General features: G+C 42.9%; 1 protein-coding gene across 2 annotated transcripts in view; it reads left to right on the top strand.

The window, feature by feature from the left end:
* FAM81A (family with sequence similarity 81 member A) overlaps window positions 1-18,062 on the top strand; it is a 90,543-nt gene extending 72,481 nt beyond the window's left edge. For both annotated transcript variants that reach the window (XM_070421681.1, XM_070421691.1), the window contains exons 5-9: window positions 1,250-1,379; window positions 3,409-3,515; window positions 10,350-10,485; window positions 11,993-12,188; window positions 17,532-18,062. In XM_070421681.1, the coding sequence (XP_070277782.1) occupies window positions 1,250-1,379; window positions 3,409-3,515; window positions 10,350-10,485; window positions 11,993-12,188; window positions 17,532-17,656 (694 nt within the window). In that variant the 3' untranslated portion in view covers window positions 17,657-18,062. The remainder of the gene's footprint in view (window positions 1-1,249; window positions 1,380-3,408; window positions 3,516-10,349; window positions 10,486-11,992; window positions 12,189-17,531) is intronic.
* Window positions 18,063-18,605: the final 543 nt, after the last annotated feature.

Raw genomic sequence — 18,605 nt, 5'->3', positions numbered from 1 at the left:
ACCACTCCTGAGCGGGCTTTTCAGTGTCAGCAGCCTTCTAGAAGGTGCCGGCCTATTGGGTGTGACCATCTGTAAATCAGGCCTGACCTTTTCTCCCTCAGTCCACTTGGGCATCAAAAAACTCCTCAAGACACCCTGACCGGTTTGGTTCAGTGGATAGAGCGTCGGCCTACAGACTCAAGGTCCCGGGTTCGATTCCAGTCAAGGGCATATACCTTGGTTGCGGGCACATCCCCAGTGGGGAGTGTGCAGGAGGCAGCTGATCGATGTTTCTAACTCTCTATCCCTCTCTCTTTCTCTCTGTAAAAAATCAATAAAATATATTTAAAAAAAAAAAAAAGCAACTCCTTAAGAGGCCACAGGTGTGAGTTGAAGGAAGTTGGTCCAGTAGCAGAGCGGGATGCCACGGGAGTCTGGGCTCATGCAGTTTGCGTAGCCTTGGCGATCTGTTCGGGCTTAAGGTCTGTATGTACCCCTCCCCTCGAGGATGGGGTGCTGCTCACGCCCACCTGTATGCAGTCTCCCCCAGCGCCCAGTGGCAAGCCAGCAGCTACTTCTCCAGGCAGGACCGATCGTGTTGGGACGGGATGACTTTGCTCTAAACCCCTCGGGATCTATCCTGTGACCCTCCTGTTAGGTCTGTCACCCGTGGACAGAGGCTGGTACACAGCGTATCTGCCACCGATACTTGGAGCACCACCGGAACCGCCAAGGGGTGTAAGGCCCAAGGGGCAGAGCCACTTCCCTGGCAGCGTGGGCCAGCTGCAGGGCCTTCCCTGGCCCTGGACCCCTCAGAGCAGACAGCCTGCTAGGTGGTTTGGTAAGAGGTTAAGAGGAGCATTTCTAATGTGGTGGAAATTGCCTCCAAAATGCAACATCCCCCCTCCCTCCGCCCCCCACACACACCCATGAAAAGGCGGAGGTGATTCTGAAGACGACAGACCACATCCGCACACTCTGTAGTGTTTTGTAACTGGGCCCTCACTGCAGATACGGTTTTGTAGTCATGATCATTGTAAGTCTGAGGCCCTTTGATGGTTACATCTCGAGTCTTTTTAAGCACACCCCTGTGGTTTAACGTAAAAACCATAGTGAGGGCAGCTCTCTGAATTCATCTGAGCCTCTGTTAAAAAGAGTGGCTGGTCACGCAGTTTCTTTGAGGGGGGTCATGCACTGTAGAGCACGCAAGGGAGCCGGGCACTTGTTTGGAAACGTGAATGAGAATGAGCTTTGTTGTTTGCCTGGACAGGTGTGACGCCAGCATAGCCAGACTCTCCGCGGAGCACAAATCCACCTACGAGGGCCTTCAGCACTTGAACAAAGAACAGCAAGCTGCCAAACTTATCTTGGAAACGAAGATCAAGGACGCAGAGGGCCAGGTATGACCCGTTTCAGGGAGCTGTTTAAAAGTGGTCATTGTAGACCGAACCTGGTTAGAGAACCCACCTATGCTGATGATCTGAACACTGCTGCCTCCGTGTCATTCCTTCCTCACCGACTCCGTCCACACCTTCGGGAACCCCTGGACCTGCTGGGGCTGGATCCCAACAATAAACGTGCTGTATGGGCTCTGAATCACTGTCTCTCCATCAGAGGACAGCTGTCCCACCCGGCCCCAGCTTTTTCCTTCTAAAAAAATAAAAATAAAAGTGGTCATTGTTCTCAGCTAAGAGTACCATGGTGCGGCCCATCTTTTACAGGGGAGACTAGTTCAGGCACCCGGCATAAGCACTATCTCTTTTCTCTGCTTCTTCCTTCCTTTGCGTCACTGGAGTGGCGCTTCATTAATAAGGCAACCACATCACCGAGATTTTTCGGTACAGTCCTAATTCCAAAGATCCTTTCCCTTCATTCTGAAAACAATTACGACATTCCAAATTGTAACTCCAAAACTACCCCTCGCACAGGTAAGCGAGCAGCATTCTTTCACACGCCAGTCATCCCAGTTTGGGGTTTGGGAAAAGGTTGCTATATTCACCGGGACTAGTCTGTATGTGGGAAGAAATTAGGGCAAAGCTGGAGGATAGGCCGGCTAGTGGATTTTCAGTATTCCACCTTGAAATTCACAGGTTAATTTCAAAAAGCAAAATTCTTGGCATTTAACGTTTGCTTTTTGGTCACTTACAACTTTCCCTTTGCCATAACGGGGCCTGTCTTTCTGGGATTTCCCCACAGTGTGTGCTCTGCTTGCTCTTCTTCACTTTAAGGGGGATTATGCCAGGAAAGTGGGGCATCTGGTCAACTTACTGGAATAAAACAGCGGTTCTCAACCTGTGGGTCGTGACCCCTTTGGGGGTCAAATGACCCTTTTACAGGGGTCGCCTAAGACCATTGGAAAACACATATATAATTACCTATTGTTTTTGTGATTAATCACTATGCTTTAATTTTGTTCAATTTGTAACAATGAAAATAAATCCTGCATATCAGATATTTACATTACGATTCATAACAGTAGCAAAATTACAGTTATGAAGTAGCAACAAAAATAATTTTATGGTTGGGGGTCACCACAACATGAGGAACTGTATTAAAGGGTCTCGGCATTAGGAAGGTTGAGAACCACTGGAATAAAAAGAGTTGTGTCCTAACTACATCCAATAAGTAGGTAAATCTGCTTATGTGAAAAGCACAGACATTATAAAACCATGAAAAGAAGAATAAAATGACAAGTCCAATACTTTTTATCACAGAATGAGTGAGGATAAAATTATTACATCAGAAAATAAATGCGAAGGAAATATTAAGCTTTCTGATAGCCAAGCCAAGTGTAATACATATAAAAATCCATAAAAGGAGATATATTTTTTCTTTGTTCTGGATCTGAAAAATACTTGTTTCATGAATCTTTAAGGAACATTGCAGAAAATTAAGACATTTCATATAGCACTAGTTTTATGTTACATGGTAGTAAAAAGACAAGGGAAATGGGTAGGCAGTGGGAGGGAGAAAGGAATAGGAGGGAAGCATAGTTACAAATTATGTTTTCTGGGAACTAAACAATACAGAGGTAAATCTGGGGACCTTAATGGATTTTGTAAGTGATAAGAATTCCATTCTCTGTGACTAGCAGCTACATTCCTGGTAGAAATTTCAGGATAAAAGTGACTATATTTTGTGCCAGCAGGTGGCAGTAGTGTACCTGGGCAGAAACTGGGCTTACTCATCAGAGATCGGTAGCTCAGTGCTCAGCGCACAGGGAACATTTTGGCAGCGCTGCTGGTCTTGGTTTTTGATGGGGCCTGTGAAAGAAAATGGAAGTGGAGGGATGAGGTGAAGCCTTAAATGATTGTGTTAAATTAGACTGAATCTTCATGCCATTTGTCTAGAATATAACTTACAAAATGTTTTCTTAAATGACCTCTGAAAAGGTTCAATGTGATATTCCACACAAAGTCTCTTTTCCAGATTTCTCAGCTTTTGAACAGAGTGGACTTGTCAATATCCGAGCAAAGCACCAAACTGAAGATGTCCCACAGAGATAGTAACCACCAGCTTCAGCTCTTGGATACTAAGTAAGTCATCAACTTATAAACATTTTATTTCTAATGGTAGGAGTTCTTTATGAACTTATTCAGTACTACAATTTCCCCCTCTTATTTATTTATTGCATAAACAAAGTGACAACTGTACTGGAAGTTGAAAGGAAAAGTATCTGTGCAGCATGCTGTCGCTTCACCTTCCTCATTTTTGTTTTTCTTGGTTGGATAATCATCCATCCATTCATTCGATAAATAGTTGAGCACTGGCCAAGGTGCTGAGGATCAGTAATGAAGAGAAACAGACTGTTCTAGTCCTTGTGTAGCTGATAGTCTAGGGCCGTGGTCAGCAAACTGCGGCTCGCGAGCCGCATGCGGCTCTTTGGCCCCTTGAGGGTGGCTCTTCCACAAAATATGATTGAAACTTCGTGGCCCATGCACAGAAGTCGGTATTTTGTGGAAGAGCCACACTCAAGGGGCCAAAGAGCCACATGTGGCTCGCAAGCCGCAGTTTGCCGAGCCGCAGTTTGCCGACCATTGGTCTAGGGCAGCTGTGGGCAAACTATGGCCCGCAGGCCGGATCCGGCCCGTTTGAAATGAATAAAACTAAAAAAAAAAAAGACCGTACCCTTTCATGTAATGATGTTTAGTTTGAATTTATATTAGTTCACACAAACACTCCATCCATGCTTTTGTTCCGGCCCTCCGGTCCAGTTTCAGAACCCATTGTGGCCCTCGAGTCAAAAAGTTTGCCCACCCCTGGTCTAGGGTGTTGATGAGCATGGATTACATAATGACTGCAGCAAGCACTTGCTATGTCATTACTAACAGTGATGAGTGCTTTGGAGGAAAGGGGCACGGTGTGGTAGGCTGACTAATGGTCCCCCAAATGTCACCACGTACGTAACCCTTGTGAATAGGGCACCTTGCATGGCAAAAAGGGACTTTGATATGCGATTAAGATTTTAAAATGGGAAAACTATTTGGGTGAACCCGATGTCACCCTTAGAGTCCCTATGAGAGGGGGCAGGAAGGTCAGAGTCAGAGAGAAGACCACGTGATATGGAAGCCAAGATTGGAGTTATGTGCCTTGACGGTGGAGGAAGGGGCCACACGCAATGGAAGCTGAAAAAGGCAAGAAAATGATTCTCCCCCGCCCAGAGCCTCCAGAAGGAACCACCTCTGCTCACACCTCGACCTCAGTCCGGTGAAGCTGATTTCAGACCTCTGGCCTTCAGAACTATAAGAAAATGAATGTGTTGTTTTTAGCCACCAGGTTTGTGGGCACTTGTCACAGCAGCCGCCGCGAGCTAATACAGTGGTGCTGTGAGAGTGCAAGGCAGAGGCCTGGGTGTGAGCCTTCCTGAGGAGGCGATGTTTGGAGTAAGAGATGAAGAATGAGTGGAATTCACTGGGTAAAGAGAGGTGAGAACATACAGGATGGGAGAGCCTATCTTGGGAGAAGTGTGGCATATAGAAACTGCAAGATGGCCAAGGTGGCTGGAACAGAGACTCGAGGCTGGAGAGGAGGCGGGCCAGCTGGCCGGGCCGTGTAGACCTTGGCCGGCACTTTCCATCGCGAGCAACAAGGAGCCACTGGAAGATTTTAAGCAGATAAAGTGATACATACATAATTTTTTCAATGGCCTTGATTGCAGTTGGAAATGGATCACAAGGGGCCAAAGCAGAGATGGAGACATCAGTTAGGGGCACCGTTTCGGCAGTCCAGGTGGGAGAGGCCTGCACCAGGGTGATCCTGAGCTATCTAGTTGGTGTCCTGTGATTTGTTACACTTCCACATTTTGTTATAGTGACCCTTTAGTTACAGTGGCCCTTTAGTTATAGAGATCTTGCTGCTTGCTGCTTGGCTCTGCTTTGGCAGGAAAATGGGAGGTCATGAAGCTTCATGATGGGAGAAGGTGTATGGTTTTGTGATTGAGAAAATGAGCTTCGCTGCAGACAAGTGCAGTTGAAAGGGTCACTATAACTAAAGGGTCACTATAGTGGCCCTTTAGTTATAGTGGCCCTTTAGTTATAGTGGCCCTTTAGTTATAGTGGCCCTTTAGTTATAGTGACCCTTTAGTTATAGTGACCCTTTAGTTATAGTGGCCCTTTAGTTATAGTGACCCTTTAGTTATAGTCACCCTTTAGTTATAGTGACCCTTTAGTTATAGTGGCCCTTTAGTTATAGTGACCCTTTAGTTATAGTGGCCCTTTAGTTATAGTGGCCCTTTAGTTATAGTGACCCTTTAGTTATAGTGACCCTTTCAACTGCACTTGTCTGCAGCGAAGCTCATTTTCTCAATCACAAAACCATACACCTTCTCCCATCATGAAGCTTCATGACCTCCCATTTTCCTGCCAAAGCAGAGCCAGCATTGACTGTATATGCATGTGTGTGTCCGTGTGTGTGTGTGTACATATGTGTATATTTGACAATACATTTTTAAAAGATGACTGCAGTATAGAACTTGGTTAGAGGCTTATGGAAATTTAAATCAAACATTCTCTGGATCTTTACATCTCAGTGCCTCCATGTTTAACCGTTTGAGTCCCAAGCAGCAAGATCTCGCTGCTGAGATTTTATGTCGAGAAAACATACGATTCGTTTGAGTCCCAGGGGGTTTTGAAAAAACACTGTCGAAGAATCCCAAACAGCGCAACCGCGCTTTCTCTAAATGAGTACGAAAAGACCCAAACAGCTTGATAGCGCTTGTTTTATTTTATGTCGAGAAATACCAAGCAGCGCAAACGGTTAATGCTATTTCAGGATTGTTGCCAATTTAACAGGAATTTACCTGTGAAAAACACATTTTCTTTCCTCTCATTGCCTGTATTTATATAATTGTTGAGTTATGTCAGCATTTCTCATAGATCCTAGAAGCTGTCCAGGCACAGAAAGATCTCTCCAATCCTCTTTCTTTGATCACACAGGAACAAAAGAAACCTTTTAGTATTTTACTAGTCAGCAGACATGAACATCTTTATTTTTCTTCCTACAGCTTGCAGTCTAGAAGTGTACACACAAGGCTGGTCACGGAGGCCAGCAGGCACAGCCTGGGGCCTCTGTGGGGTGGGGGATGTATTGGAGACCCAAACGGTGAACCCCTGCTGGATGAACTAGGAAAAAGCCACAGAGATCACAAGGAAACTTACTGTCTAATCTTGCCTCTGGATAGAGGAGTAAAAGCTAGTCTTGAGTATCAGGATCCTAACACAAGCTTTATATAGACTTAGAACGGTAGTTGCCATTACCCAGAGGGCTTGAAGAAAACCACAGGAACTGTGGTATCATCACATATGCCTCTGTAACTGTCTTAGAATGACCCTGAGGTTCCTGGCAGAAGCAAATGCAAATCTTCAGTCTTCAAATCTTCCCACAGACAAAGGAAGTCCCAAGAAACATGAATTTACAATCAAATATTGTGGAACAACACAAGGGAAAAGCCACACAACTGATTGAATCAGAAGAAACAACAAAAGAACCAGAATCAGGCTTCTGAATACTGCATGTACAGTGATTATTGGATAGAATAAGAATTCATGTGTATATGTGTATATGTGAGTTTCACACACATATTTTGAAAGTATGATTAAGGGATGAGAGATGATCAAAACTGATCAATCAGAATTTAAACAACCAATTAGAACTTCTACAAAATATAATAATTGCTATAACCTGGAACCACACCTGACCAGGGAGCCTGAACAGTGACCCTAGGCAGCTTTGGAACCCAGCTTATGGCCCCACCTGATTGTTGAGCACAGCCTTGCCCAGGCCGGGAACCCAGTCAACAGTCCTTCCCAAAAGCAGAACATGGCCTGCGGCTCTACCTGACTGGGGAGCCCAGACAACAACTCCTCCTGACCCCAGAGCACAGTTTCCAGCTCTACACAACTGCTAGGTACAGCTGGTGGCCGCGCCTGACCAGGGAGCCTGGCTAGTGACCTCAGTCAACTGTGGGGCACAGCCAGCAGCCTGCTAAATTGTGGAGCGTAGCCTGAGGCCCTGTCTGAGCATGTATCTCAGCCTGTAGCCGTGCCTGAACGTGGAGCTGGGGAGCACAGCTTGGTGCCCCACCTGATCAGGTATAGTTGTGGAGCCCAGCCTGCAGCTCTGCCCGATCATAGAGTCCAGCCAGCAGCACCACCCTGACAGGGAACACAGCCTGCAACCCCACCCAACCAGAGGTAACTGCAGAGCTCAGTTAGTGGCTCCACAGGACTATGCAGCCCATCAAGTAGCCCTACCTGGACAGGGAGCCCAGCCAGTGGTCCCCACTTCTTCAGAGCATGGACAGCAGTTCTGCCCAACTAGAGACCTAATAGACATACAGAACATTCTATCCAACAGCTGCAGAATACACGTTCTTCTTAAGTGCATACAACATTCTCTAGGATAGAGGCATATATTAGGCCACAAAAGAAGCTTTAAATTAAATATTGAAATAAAACCAAGTATCTATTTTTTTTTACCATAATAGTGTAAAATTAGACATCAATAATAGGAGGAACATTGGAAGTTAAACTACCCATTCCTGAAAAATCAATGTATCAAAGAAGATCAAAAGGGAAATTTTAAAATCTTGAAAAAGATAAAAATAGAAACACAACATACTAAAATGTAGGGGTGCAGCAAAAGCAATTCTGTGAGGAAAATTTACAGAGGTAAATGTCTGCATTGTGAGAAAGGAAAGATCTCAAATAAACAACCATACTTTACACTTCAAGGAATTAGAATAACAAACTAATCTCAAAGATAGTAGAAGGAAAGGAATAATAAAGCTTAAACTAGAAATAAATGAAATATAGAACAGAAAAACAATGGGAAAAATAAGCAAAATTAATAGTTGGTTTGTTTGAAAGATAAACCAAATAGATAAAACTTTAGCTAGGCTAACCAAGAAAAAAAGAAAGAGGACTCAAATAAAATTATAAATGAAAGAGGAGTCATTACAGCTGATACCACAGAAATGCAAAGGATCATAAGAAACTACTATGAAATATTATATGCCAACAAACTGGATATCCTAGGGGCGGGGGGAGGAATCTGAATTTCTGGAAGCATACAACCTACCAAGACAGAATTATGAAGAAATAGAAAATCTGAACAGACCAGTAATAAGGAAGAAAATTGAATCAGTAATCAAAAACCTCCTTACAAATAAAAGCCTAGAACCAAATGGCTTCATGGGTAAACTCTGCCAAATATTTAAAGAATGATTAATGGCAACCATTTTCAAACTCATTCAAAAAATTGAAGAGGAGGGAACACTTCCAAACTCATTTTATGAGGCCAGCATTACCCTGATGCCAAAGCCACATATAAAATATCTCTGATAAACATAAATGCAAAAATTCTCAACAAAATACTAGCAAACCAAATTCAAGAGTACATAAAAAGGATCATATACTATGATTAAATAGGATGTATCCCTGGTATGCAAGGATGGTTCAATATACACTAATCAATCAACATGATATACCACATTATGTTGGATAAAAATCATGATCATCTCAATAGATGCAGAAGAAGCATTTCAACATCTTTTCATAATAAAGACTCTTAACAGATGGGGTATAGAAGGAATGTACTTCAACATAATAAAGGCCATATATCCCAAGGCCACAGCTAACATCATACTCAATGATGAAAATCTGAAAGTGTTTCCTCTAAGATCAAAAACAAGACACAGGTGCCCACTCTCACCACTTCTGTTTATCATGGTACTGGAAGTCCTAGCCAGAGAAATTAGGCAAGAAAAAGAAACAAAAGACATTCAAATTAGAGAAAAAGAAGTAAAGTTATCCCTATTTACAGATGACATGATCTTATATATAGAAAAGTCTAAAGACTACACCAGAAAACTGTTAGAATAAATAAATTCTGTAAAGCTGCTATGTTCTTTGGTCAGTCTTCCTGGTCAGTTAGGTGGAGCTGCTGGCTTGGCTTCCTGCCCAGATAAGGCCAAAGAGCTTTGTTTTTAATGACCAGGAAGTTGTACTTATCACTTCTACATGTGTCCAATTGTCCACCTTAGTCATATGACCATACCTAACTGCAAAGAAGGCTGGGAAATGTAGTCTCTGGCTAGGCAGCCATGTAACCAGTTTACATTTGAGGGTTTCTTAATAGGGAAGAAGCAGCAAACAGACTGCATATAATTAGGGTGTTTGTTTTTTTTTATCACAATGGGTGTTTATTTTGTTGTTATCATTTATATTCTTTTGTCACATATATTCTTTTATATTTTCATTACATTTCATAATAAAAATAATAAAAAAGTAATTAAGGAAAGCAGCAAGTATGAAGTGTTATTTTAAGGTATTTGGAAAGGGGGAGGACTAGAGGAATAGAGGATTGGGTTATGGTTTTTATTTCAGTTTTCTTTTTTATTTAAATTAGAAAATATCTGTGTGGGGGCAAGAGAAATTTGGAGAATATTAAAGAAAAAGGGAGCCAGGCTCCAGTTCTGGGAGATAAAAGGGAGAAGGAGGAAAGCCCAGAAAAATAGGGGAGCCAGAAGGGGTTCTAGGGCAGTGTCCTCTGAGCCGGGAGCCCTAGGGGACCCTCTGAACTGCAAAGATTAGCAGCTGGTGTGGCTTTGTGTGACTGACACCTCCGTGCCCACACTGTCAGCTCGTCATGAGTAGGAAGTATTGCAGGTGCTTTTCTGTTATATCATCTTCCTCAACCCCCTCCCCAAAATAGTGCGAAATGCAAGTCTAAGAGAAGGTAAGCATGTAATTCTGAGCGGGCTCAGTTTAATGCTGACATATTTATGAGAAATTTGATAATTGGAGACTGAGATTGTTTGATGGTGATTTTTGAATTGTTTTACCTCTAACTCGCTGGCTCTTTTATTTTAGATTTAAAGGTACAATTGAGGAACTCAGTAACCAGATTTTATCTGCTCGGAAATGGTTGCAGCAGGAACAGGAACGGATAGAAAAAGAACTTTTACAGAAAATCGATCAGCTCTCCTTGGTTGTTAAGGAAAACAGTGTAGGTATTGATGTTTAGCAATAACATGGTCATTTGGTGAGGGTCTGCAATGTTTGAGTAATACCTAGTAATTTATCATCGCTTTATTTAGCACCAACCATATTAAGCGGTTCCATTGCTTGCCTTAGAATCCATTTCCATGGTTCATACTGGTTCCTTGTCATAAAGAGATGGAGCACTCTGATTTGTTTTGGTTAACAAAGGCTCAGTAGAAAATTTTAATAGCTTCAGCTAAGATGAATTTAAGTGAAGACCTTAATGAACCAAGTTGTCCATCTGCTTTTCTAGATCAAACAATTACAGACTTCAACCGAGTTTGTTTTAATTTCATGACCTGGTATAACCAGTCTTAACTCGACTTCTCCTTCCAGGCCCCTCTGTCACACTGTAACCACAGTATGAGATGTCATGGTGCAACATGTAAAGAGAATCCACTGTCTTCTTTTCCAGCTTCCTTGCCCTTTTACCCCACTCTTTCAGAGGACTGAGGTGTGCAGAACTGCTCAACACCGTATTGAGAAAGCCTTGCATAGATAGGATTCAAAACCAGTGACCTCTGAAACCGGTGCTTGGCAGGCAGCTTTTTGGGTTTGGTCATTCAGCCCAAGCACCTCCCTCTCCCTTCTCTTTTCTTGCACTGCTTCCTCCTGTCGAACTTTGATGGAGCAGAAGTGATTGGTGCAGTTTGCATCTCTAGCTCTGCTCTCTGAAAGCCCAGCTGTTGAATTGCAGACTCTGCACCAGACAGCATTGTGAGAGCTTTGTCATGCCATAGCCCACCCACTTTTAGCTTGGAGTTTGTGGTTCTGGCCTCCAGAGCTTGCCTGCAGACACAGATTCCCATAAAAATGAAGCATGGTGGAAAGGGAAGAAAAAGGTAGGGAAGGGAAGGGAAGGAAAGAGAAGGGTAGGGAGGAATATATTTACCATATCTCTTATTTTTACATGAAGATTGGTCGAATAACTAACAGTAAACCCCAGGATAATGAGGTTTAATAAGATAGATGCTTATTTCTCTTTCACATAGAAGATGTCTGGGCTGATGTGGTAGCTTGTCAGTCTTCAGAGTCTCAGGATCCTCCTGGCATAATTGCCAATCCTAGAGAGTGACCTCTTCCCTCGTAGTTCAGGAAGGTTGCTGGAGCTCCAGTCATTGTCTGAATTCCAGGAAGAGGGGAAAGAAGGACATGCCTCAGCTGTCTTTTAACCTTTCCTGGAAACTGCCATATACACTTGAACTTGCATCTCATTGGCCACAACTTAATCGTATGGCTACCCAAAACTCAGGAGACAGTAGAAAATGTCATCTTTATTCTGGGTGACCTTATACCCAGCTGTAGATTGGGGATCTGTTAAAGAGGAAAGGATCATGGATATTAGGGTGAGCAACGAGCAACCTTTGCGATTCCGTTCCCTGCAGACTGTTGTTAAAAGACATTATAGCTGATGCAAATGCCATACAGACTTTCTTTTTGGAGTAATGAGGTGCAATTCTTATGGATCTCAGGGAGCCAGTGAAAGGGACATGGAGAAGAAGCTCAGCCAGATGTCAGCCAGACTCGACAAAATAGAAGAGAGTCAGAAGAAGCATATGGAAGGGCAGAGAACAAAACAAGAAGAAGAGAAGGTGCATGGGCGAATCAGCAAGCTGGAGTTGCAGATGACGGAGGACATGAAGGAAATGAAAGCAGAAGTTGATGCTGGTAGGCTGAAAAGAAAGCAGCTCCTATGTTTTATTTTTTATTTGATCTAGAAACCAATTAATTAGTATTCCCTACAACTGCCCATGAACCTGGCTAATGGCAAGAACAGTGAAATGGCCTTAGGTGATTTTCTAAGTAGCTATGCTGTATTCAACTAAAACATTTTAATTCCAAGAGCCACCATAACGGACAAGCAAACAAAATGAAAATTGTTTAGCTTGCAATTGATGTGTGCTTTCTTTAGTGCTGTGTACAGATTCCTTTCTGTTCAGAGCCAAGGTGACTAGGTCTCATAGATAAGCACATGTCTGTGAGGGGTTTTTGAAGGCTTTATTGTATACTGCTAGTAGGACCATCATGGTAACGAGTGGTTTTCCTCTACTCGGAAGTCAACAGGGCCCATTAATTCACACTTGTTTAGGAGAAAATGTTAGAGCTGATTTCAAGTTTGGTCTGTCATAAAAGGAGGAATTAGATTTACATGCTGAGTCAGGAATACAGAACTGGAACCAGTAAAGTGGAAGTGACCCGAAGACAGATTTTATTTATTTATTTTATTTTTAAAATCTTTACTGTTGAGAGCATGTCCCTCTTCTTTCCCCCTCTGTCGCCTCCCTCCACTCAGTTCCCGCCCTGTCCCAGGCCTTCACCACCCTATTGTCTGTGTCCTTAGGTAATGCATACATGCATATAAGATCTTTGATTAATCTCTTCCCGTCCTTCCACTACCCTTCCCTCTGAGAATCATCAGTCTGTTCCATTTCCATGCCTCTGATTCCATTTTATTCGCCAGTTTATTGTGTTCATTAGATTTCTTATTCATTTATTTTGGTTTTTAGGTTCAATTGTTGATAGATATGTGTTTATTGCCTTTTTATTATTTATCTTTTTTTATATTTTTCTTCTTCTTCCTCTTCTTAAAGAATACCCTTCAACATTTCATGTAATACTGGTTTGGTGGTGATGAACTCCTTTAGCTTTTTTTTTTTGTCTGTGAAGCTCTTTATATGACATTTAATTCTAAATGATGACTTTGCTGGGTAGAATAATCTTGGTTGTAGGTCCTTGCTATTTATCATGTTGAATATTTCTTGCCACTTCCTTCTGACCTGCATAGTTTCTGTTGAGAAATCAGCTGACAGTCATATTGGCACTCCCTTGTAGGTAACTAACTGCTTTTCTCTTGCTGCTTTAAGATATTCTCTTTGTCTTTAGCCCTTGGCATTTTAATTATGATGTTTCTTGGTGTGGTCCTCTTTGGGTTCCTCTTCTTTGAGACTTTGTGCTTCCCATACTTGTAAGTCTATTTCTTTCACCGGGTAGGGGAAGTTTTCTGTCATTATTTTTTCAAATAGGTTTTTAGTATCTTTCTCTCTCTCTTCTTCTGGCAACCCATAATGAGAATGTTGGTACACTTGAAGTTGTCCCAGAGGCTCCTTACACTATCTTCATACTTTTTTATTCTTTTTGCTTCCTCATATTTCAAATACTTGATTTGATTCTCAGCATCTTCTATTCTACTCTTGAATCCTGTATATTATTCTTTATTTCATCAATGTATGCTTAATTTCTGACTGATCCTTTTCCATTATTTTGGCATTCTCACTAAGATCCTTGAAGGTCTCACTAAGTCCCTTGGAGGCCTCAAGAAGATTCTTGAGTAACCTATAACTGTGGTTTAACTCTATATCCAGGAGCTTGCTTTCTTCCATTTCTTTCATTTGTGGAATGTTTCTTTGTCTCTGCATTTTGACTACTTCCCTGTGTTTGTTTCTATGTATTGGGTAGAGCTTCTATGTATCCTTGAGTTGGTAGAGTGGACTTGTGTGGTAGGTGTCCTATAGGACCCACTGGCTTAGCCTCCCCAGTCACCTGAGCTGGGCACTTTAGGTGCGCCCTTTTGTGAGCTGTGTGCACAGTCATGTTGTAGTTCAGACTTGATTGCTGTTGGTATCATTGGAAGGAGTTGATCTTCAGTCCAAATTGGCTGTGGGGACCAGCTGCAACTACAGGGGGAGAGCTGCTATGCAAGAGACACCCCTATGGAGCAGGGCTTGCTTCAGTGGGGCTTTGGTGTTCACTGAGTCTGCCCCTTGAGTGTGTCACTTATGGATGTGTAGAGTTGTAATCTAGTATGGTCTGACACTAACCACTGGGTGTACTGGCTCTTGGGTCTCCAGGAAGGTACAAAGTCAGCCACTGCCTGGGGCCACCCAGCAGGAGCTACAGAGAGATCTGCAAATTCCTCCTATTTGTATCGGGTTTAGACGTGTCCAAGCAAGGCCCAGCTATGAAACAAGGCAGGCTGGTGCTAGTGTGGGTCTTGGGCCTCTTATTGATAGGTTTGGGGCTCCCTGACCCAGCTGCAGCTTTTTTGAGAGATTTTAGTGAAGTCTGAAGTCTGAGCAAGGACAGGCCATTCATAGCAAAAGCCACTTCCCACAGGTTGAGTGAGGCTGCAAATTGGATGGAGCAGGGTCTCAGGGAATCACCTGGGTGGAGCAAACAGAAATGGCTGCCAGTCAGCCCTGCCACCAGGGAGGTCCCAGTGTAGGAACAATGACCCTTGCAAGCACCTCCGTCTGGGAGAAAGTCGCCCTGAGTTCCAGCTCCGATGCCAGACAATCCAGTTTCTTCTTGTATGTGTCTGTGTCCCCCAGAGCCTCACCCTAGAGCTCAGAGAAAGTGGACTTTCTAAATTCCTCCATGTGGCCAGCCCTTTAAGAGGAACAGCTGGGTCTCCAGCAGCCTCCATGCCACTGAGCCCCAATCCCCACTGGTTTTTACAGCCCATAGTTATGGGGACTTCATTTCCAAGCTCTGGGAGACTGGGCTGGGGGTCCGGTGTGGGGCTGGGACCCCTTACTCCTCATGGGTGGCCTCTGCAGAGACGATCTCCCTCCCAATTAAAAAAGCAGCACACGTGGGTACTGGTCCAGCCAGTTCTGCGCCTCTGCCCCTCCTGCCAGTCTCAATGTGCTTTCTTCTTTACTTCTCTAGTTGTAGGACTTCCATTCAGCCAGCTTTTAGGTGGTTCTGGGTGATGGTTGTTCCGTATTTTAGTTGTGATTTCGATGTGGTTGTGGGAGGTGGCGAATATAGGCGGTTACCTACGCTGCCATCTTGGTTCTCCCTGAAGACAGATTTTAACTCAACCTGAGACAGAAGTACAGCAGGTCCTGGAATAAGGTCATTTTGTTCAATGTCATTTTGTTAAAACGTTCATGAGATACCCTAGGAAGTTAACTCCCGTTTATGTCAATTAGCCTATGGAAAAGTCAGTTTCATTATTGTCATTCTGCTTAAAGTCACAGAACCTATTGTTTAAGTGAGGACCAACTATACCCTCAGTTAACGGGTCCTAAAATGACACTGGTGGCTTGGTGAGCTTGAAGGCTCTTTGTCACTGAAGGTATTCAAGTGGAAGCTGCTGATCTGGTCAGCAAAGAGAAAACAGCCTTGTAATGTGAGAAGGCGGACTAAGTTTTCTTCTAGCTCCTTCCAATTCCATGATTCTATAATTTCCTTCTATGGAATTGTTGTATTTTGGCCACAAGGAGATAAAAGTACTTAGATACCCCAAGAAAAAGTTTGTTGTTACCACCAAAGTATATTGTTTTATTTAAGTAGAAGCCACAATTAAATTTATGAGCCGAGGAACTTATAAATATAAAAATGAAGTTTCTCTCTTGGTCTTTTGGGCTATTAGAATATGGTATTTGAATTTTTCATCTGTGTTTAACTTTGCGTCATTTCCTGAGTAAATTTATTATAATTTAATCAACATACCATTGAGGTTTTTAATATTTAGTACCTAATAAGAAATGCATATGAACCTTTTTAAGATTAAAAATATTTAAATTTTTTCTTACAAAATCAATACATTTCTTAATGGAAACTCATAAAGCACAAAACATTTTTAAAAATACTTTACCTTCTTTTACACAGAGGTCATTTTATGAATATTTTTCTATATATATAGGATATACATAAATGTACTGTTTCATATGAAAGCTCATGCTATACATGCTGATTTATAACCTACTCTTTTAATTTGTAATGTATTCTTTCCAGTCAATAAGAACAGAATTTTTAATAAGTAATATTTTTACCTTTCATGAATTGCTATATAAAGAAAATGTTCTGAGAGAAAATTCTAAATTTAGTAATGAAGACAAGATCTTTAAAACATTTATTTTAAAAATCAATAGGAATACAGAATAATATGAAATGCTCTTTCAATGGGGAAATTTTTCATTTTCTATCTTTTTGTTTTGAAATAATTTCAAATTTAGAAAAACTGTAAGAACTGTTAAAAAACCTCTATATACCTTTCATCTGGATTAACCAATTGTTAATATTTTGGAAATTTGCTTAATATCTTTCTGGGTGTGTGTATGTGTGTGTGTGAACATAATTTTTTTCTAAATTATTTGGGAGTACATTGCAGAAGTTATGATGCTTTGTTATTCCTTTATTATGTTAAGCTATATACCATAAGAACAAAGACATTCTCTTAAATAACTATAGTACAACATAATATTGATTAAATATGTTTTCAACTTTAACCATTGTTGGCTTTATAGCAAACCTTCCCTGGTCTTGGTTCTAATTCAGAATCACACATCACATTTAGTTATCATGCTTCTTTATTTACTCTCATTTGATATGGATCACTTCCTCGGTGATGCTGACATTAAAGGGCACAGGCCAATATTTTGTGGAATGTCCCACAGTTTGGGTCTGTTTTCTTCCTCTCAATTATATTCAGGTTGTAGGTTTTGGAGAGAAGTGTCACAGAAGGGATGTGTCCTTCCCAGGGTACCTTACCAGGGGTACAAGATGTTGGTTTCTCCCAGTATCAGTGAAGTTAGCTTTGATCACTTGGTTAAAGTCTAGCTGCCAGATTTCTCCATTGTAATAATTCCTTCCCCCTTGATAATTAAAAAGTAATCTGTCCTGGCTGGTGTGGCACAGTAGTTGAGTGTCATCCTATGAACCAGGAGGATACGGTTTGATTCCAGTCAGGTCACATGATCTGGTTGCGGGCTCGATCCCTGGTGTGGGGTGTGCAAGAGGCAGCCAATCAGTGATTCTCTCTCATCATTGATGTTTCTATCTCTCCTGCTCTAAAATCAATAAAAATATATTTTTAAAAAGTAATCTGTAGGGAGATACTGTGAAACTATGTAACTATCCTGTTTCCCATCCAAGTTTTACTCCAGTAGTTTTAGCATCTACTGATAATTTTTGCCCAAATCAACTATGACTATACTAGTATGCTATAGAATTTGATACAGCATTGTTTTTAAATATTAACTCTTGTGAATTTACCTCCTAAAGGGTTTACAGCCATCTATGAAAGCATAGGATCCCTCAGGCAAGTTCTTGAAGCCAAGATGAAACTGGACAAGGACCAGCTACAGAAGCAAATCCAACAGATGCAGAAGCCGGAAGCTCCCATGTGAAGGGAGTTGGGACAAGGACCTCAAAGGTGGTTTTGCCAGTGGGTCTGGGAGCTCAAGACCTCTGTCAGGGTGTTGTGGCATTTGGGATTGTTCTATTCATGGCGTGCATGTGCCAAGAAATGTGTTTTCATGGGTCTAAATGTTTACCTTGAGTCTTGAAAACACTCTATCTTTAAAAACCTATACTAATAATAGAGGAATATGCAAATTATCCGGGACTCCATCATAGTAACGACTGAACAGCAGGCTGCTTAGGGCGACAAGGCCAGCAGCAGGGTTAGTGAGGGACGACCAAACAACTGAACAGCAGGCTGCGTGGGGTGACCAGGCCGGCAGGGAGGGAAGTTGGGGGCCCTAGGCCGGCATGGGGGAAGTTAGGGGCAACCAGGCCGGCAGGGGAGGGCAGTTGGGGGCAACCAGGCCAGCAACCAGGCCAGCAGGGGGGGAATTGGGGGGGGGGGACCAGGCCAGCAGGGGGGCAGTAAGGGGTGACCAGGTTGGTGGGGGGGCAGTTAGGGGCTACCAGGTCAGCAGAGGGGGCAGTTGGGAGCGACCAGGCTGACAGGGGTGCAGTAAGGGGAGACCAGGCTGGCAGGAGAAGCAGTTAGGGGCAACCAGGCTGGCAGGGGGGGACAGTTGGAGGTGACCAGGCTGGCAGGGGGGGGCAGTTAAGGGTGATAAGGCTGGCAGGGGGGGCAGTTAGGGGCATCAGGCAGGCAGGCAGGTGAGCAGTTAGGAGCTAGCTGTCCCAGATTTTGAGAGGGATGTCCAACTGCCGGTTTAGGCCCAATCCTGGGCCTAAACCGGCAGTTGGACATCCCCCGAGGGGTCCCGGATTGGAAAGGGTGCAGGCTGGGCTGAGGGGACCCCCCCCCCCCCATGCACAAATTTCATGCACCGGGCCTCTAGTATTAAATATAATTTTTACCACTTTATTTCACTTCTCTAA

This window comes from Myotis yumanensis, unplaced genomic scaffold (genome assembly GCF_028538775.1).
Source record: "Myotis yumanensis isolate MYYU_CA2020_CCGP unplaced genomic scaffold, mMyoYum1.0.hap1 SCAF_1, whole genome shotgun sequence".
NCBI classification, from domain to species: domain Eukaryota; kingdom Metazoa; phylum Chordata; class Mammalia; order Chiroptera; family Vespertilionidae; genus Myotis; species Myotis yumanensis.
Note: the sequence above shows the minus strand (reverse complement) of the source record. Positions and strands in the feature narration are given on the sequence as shown.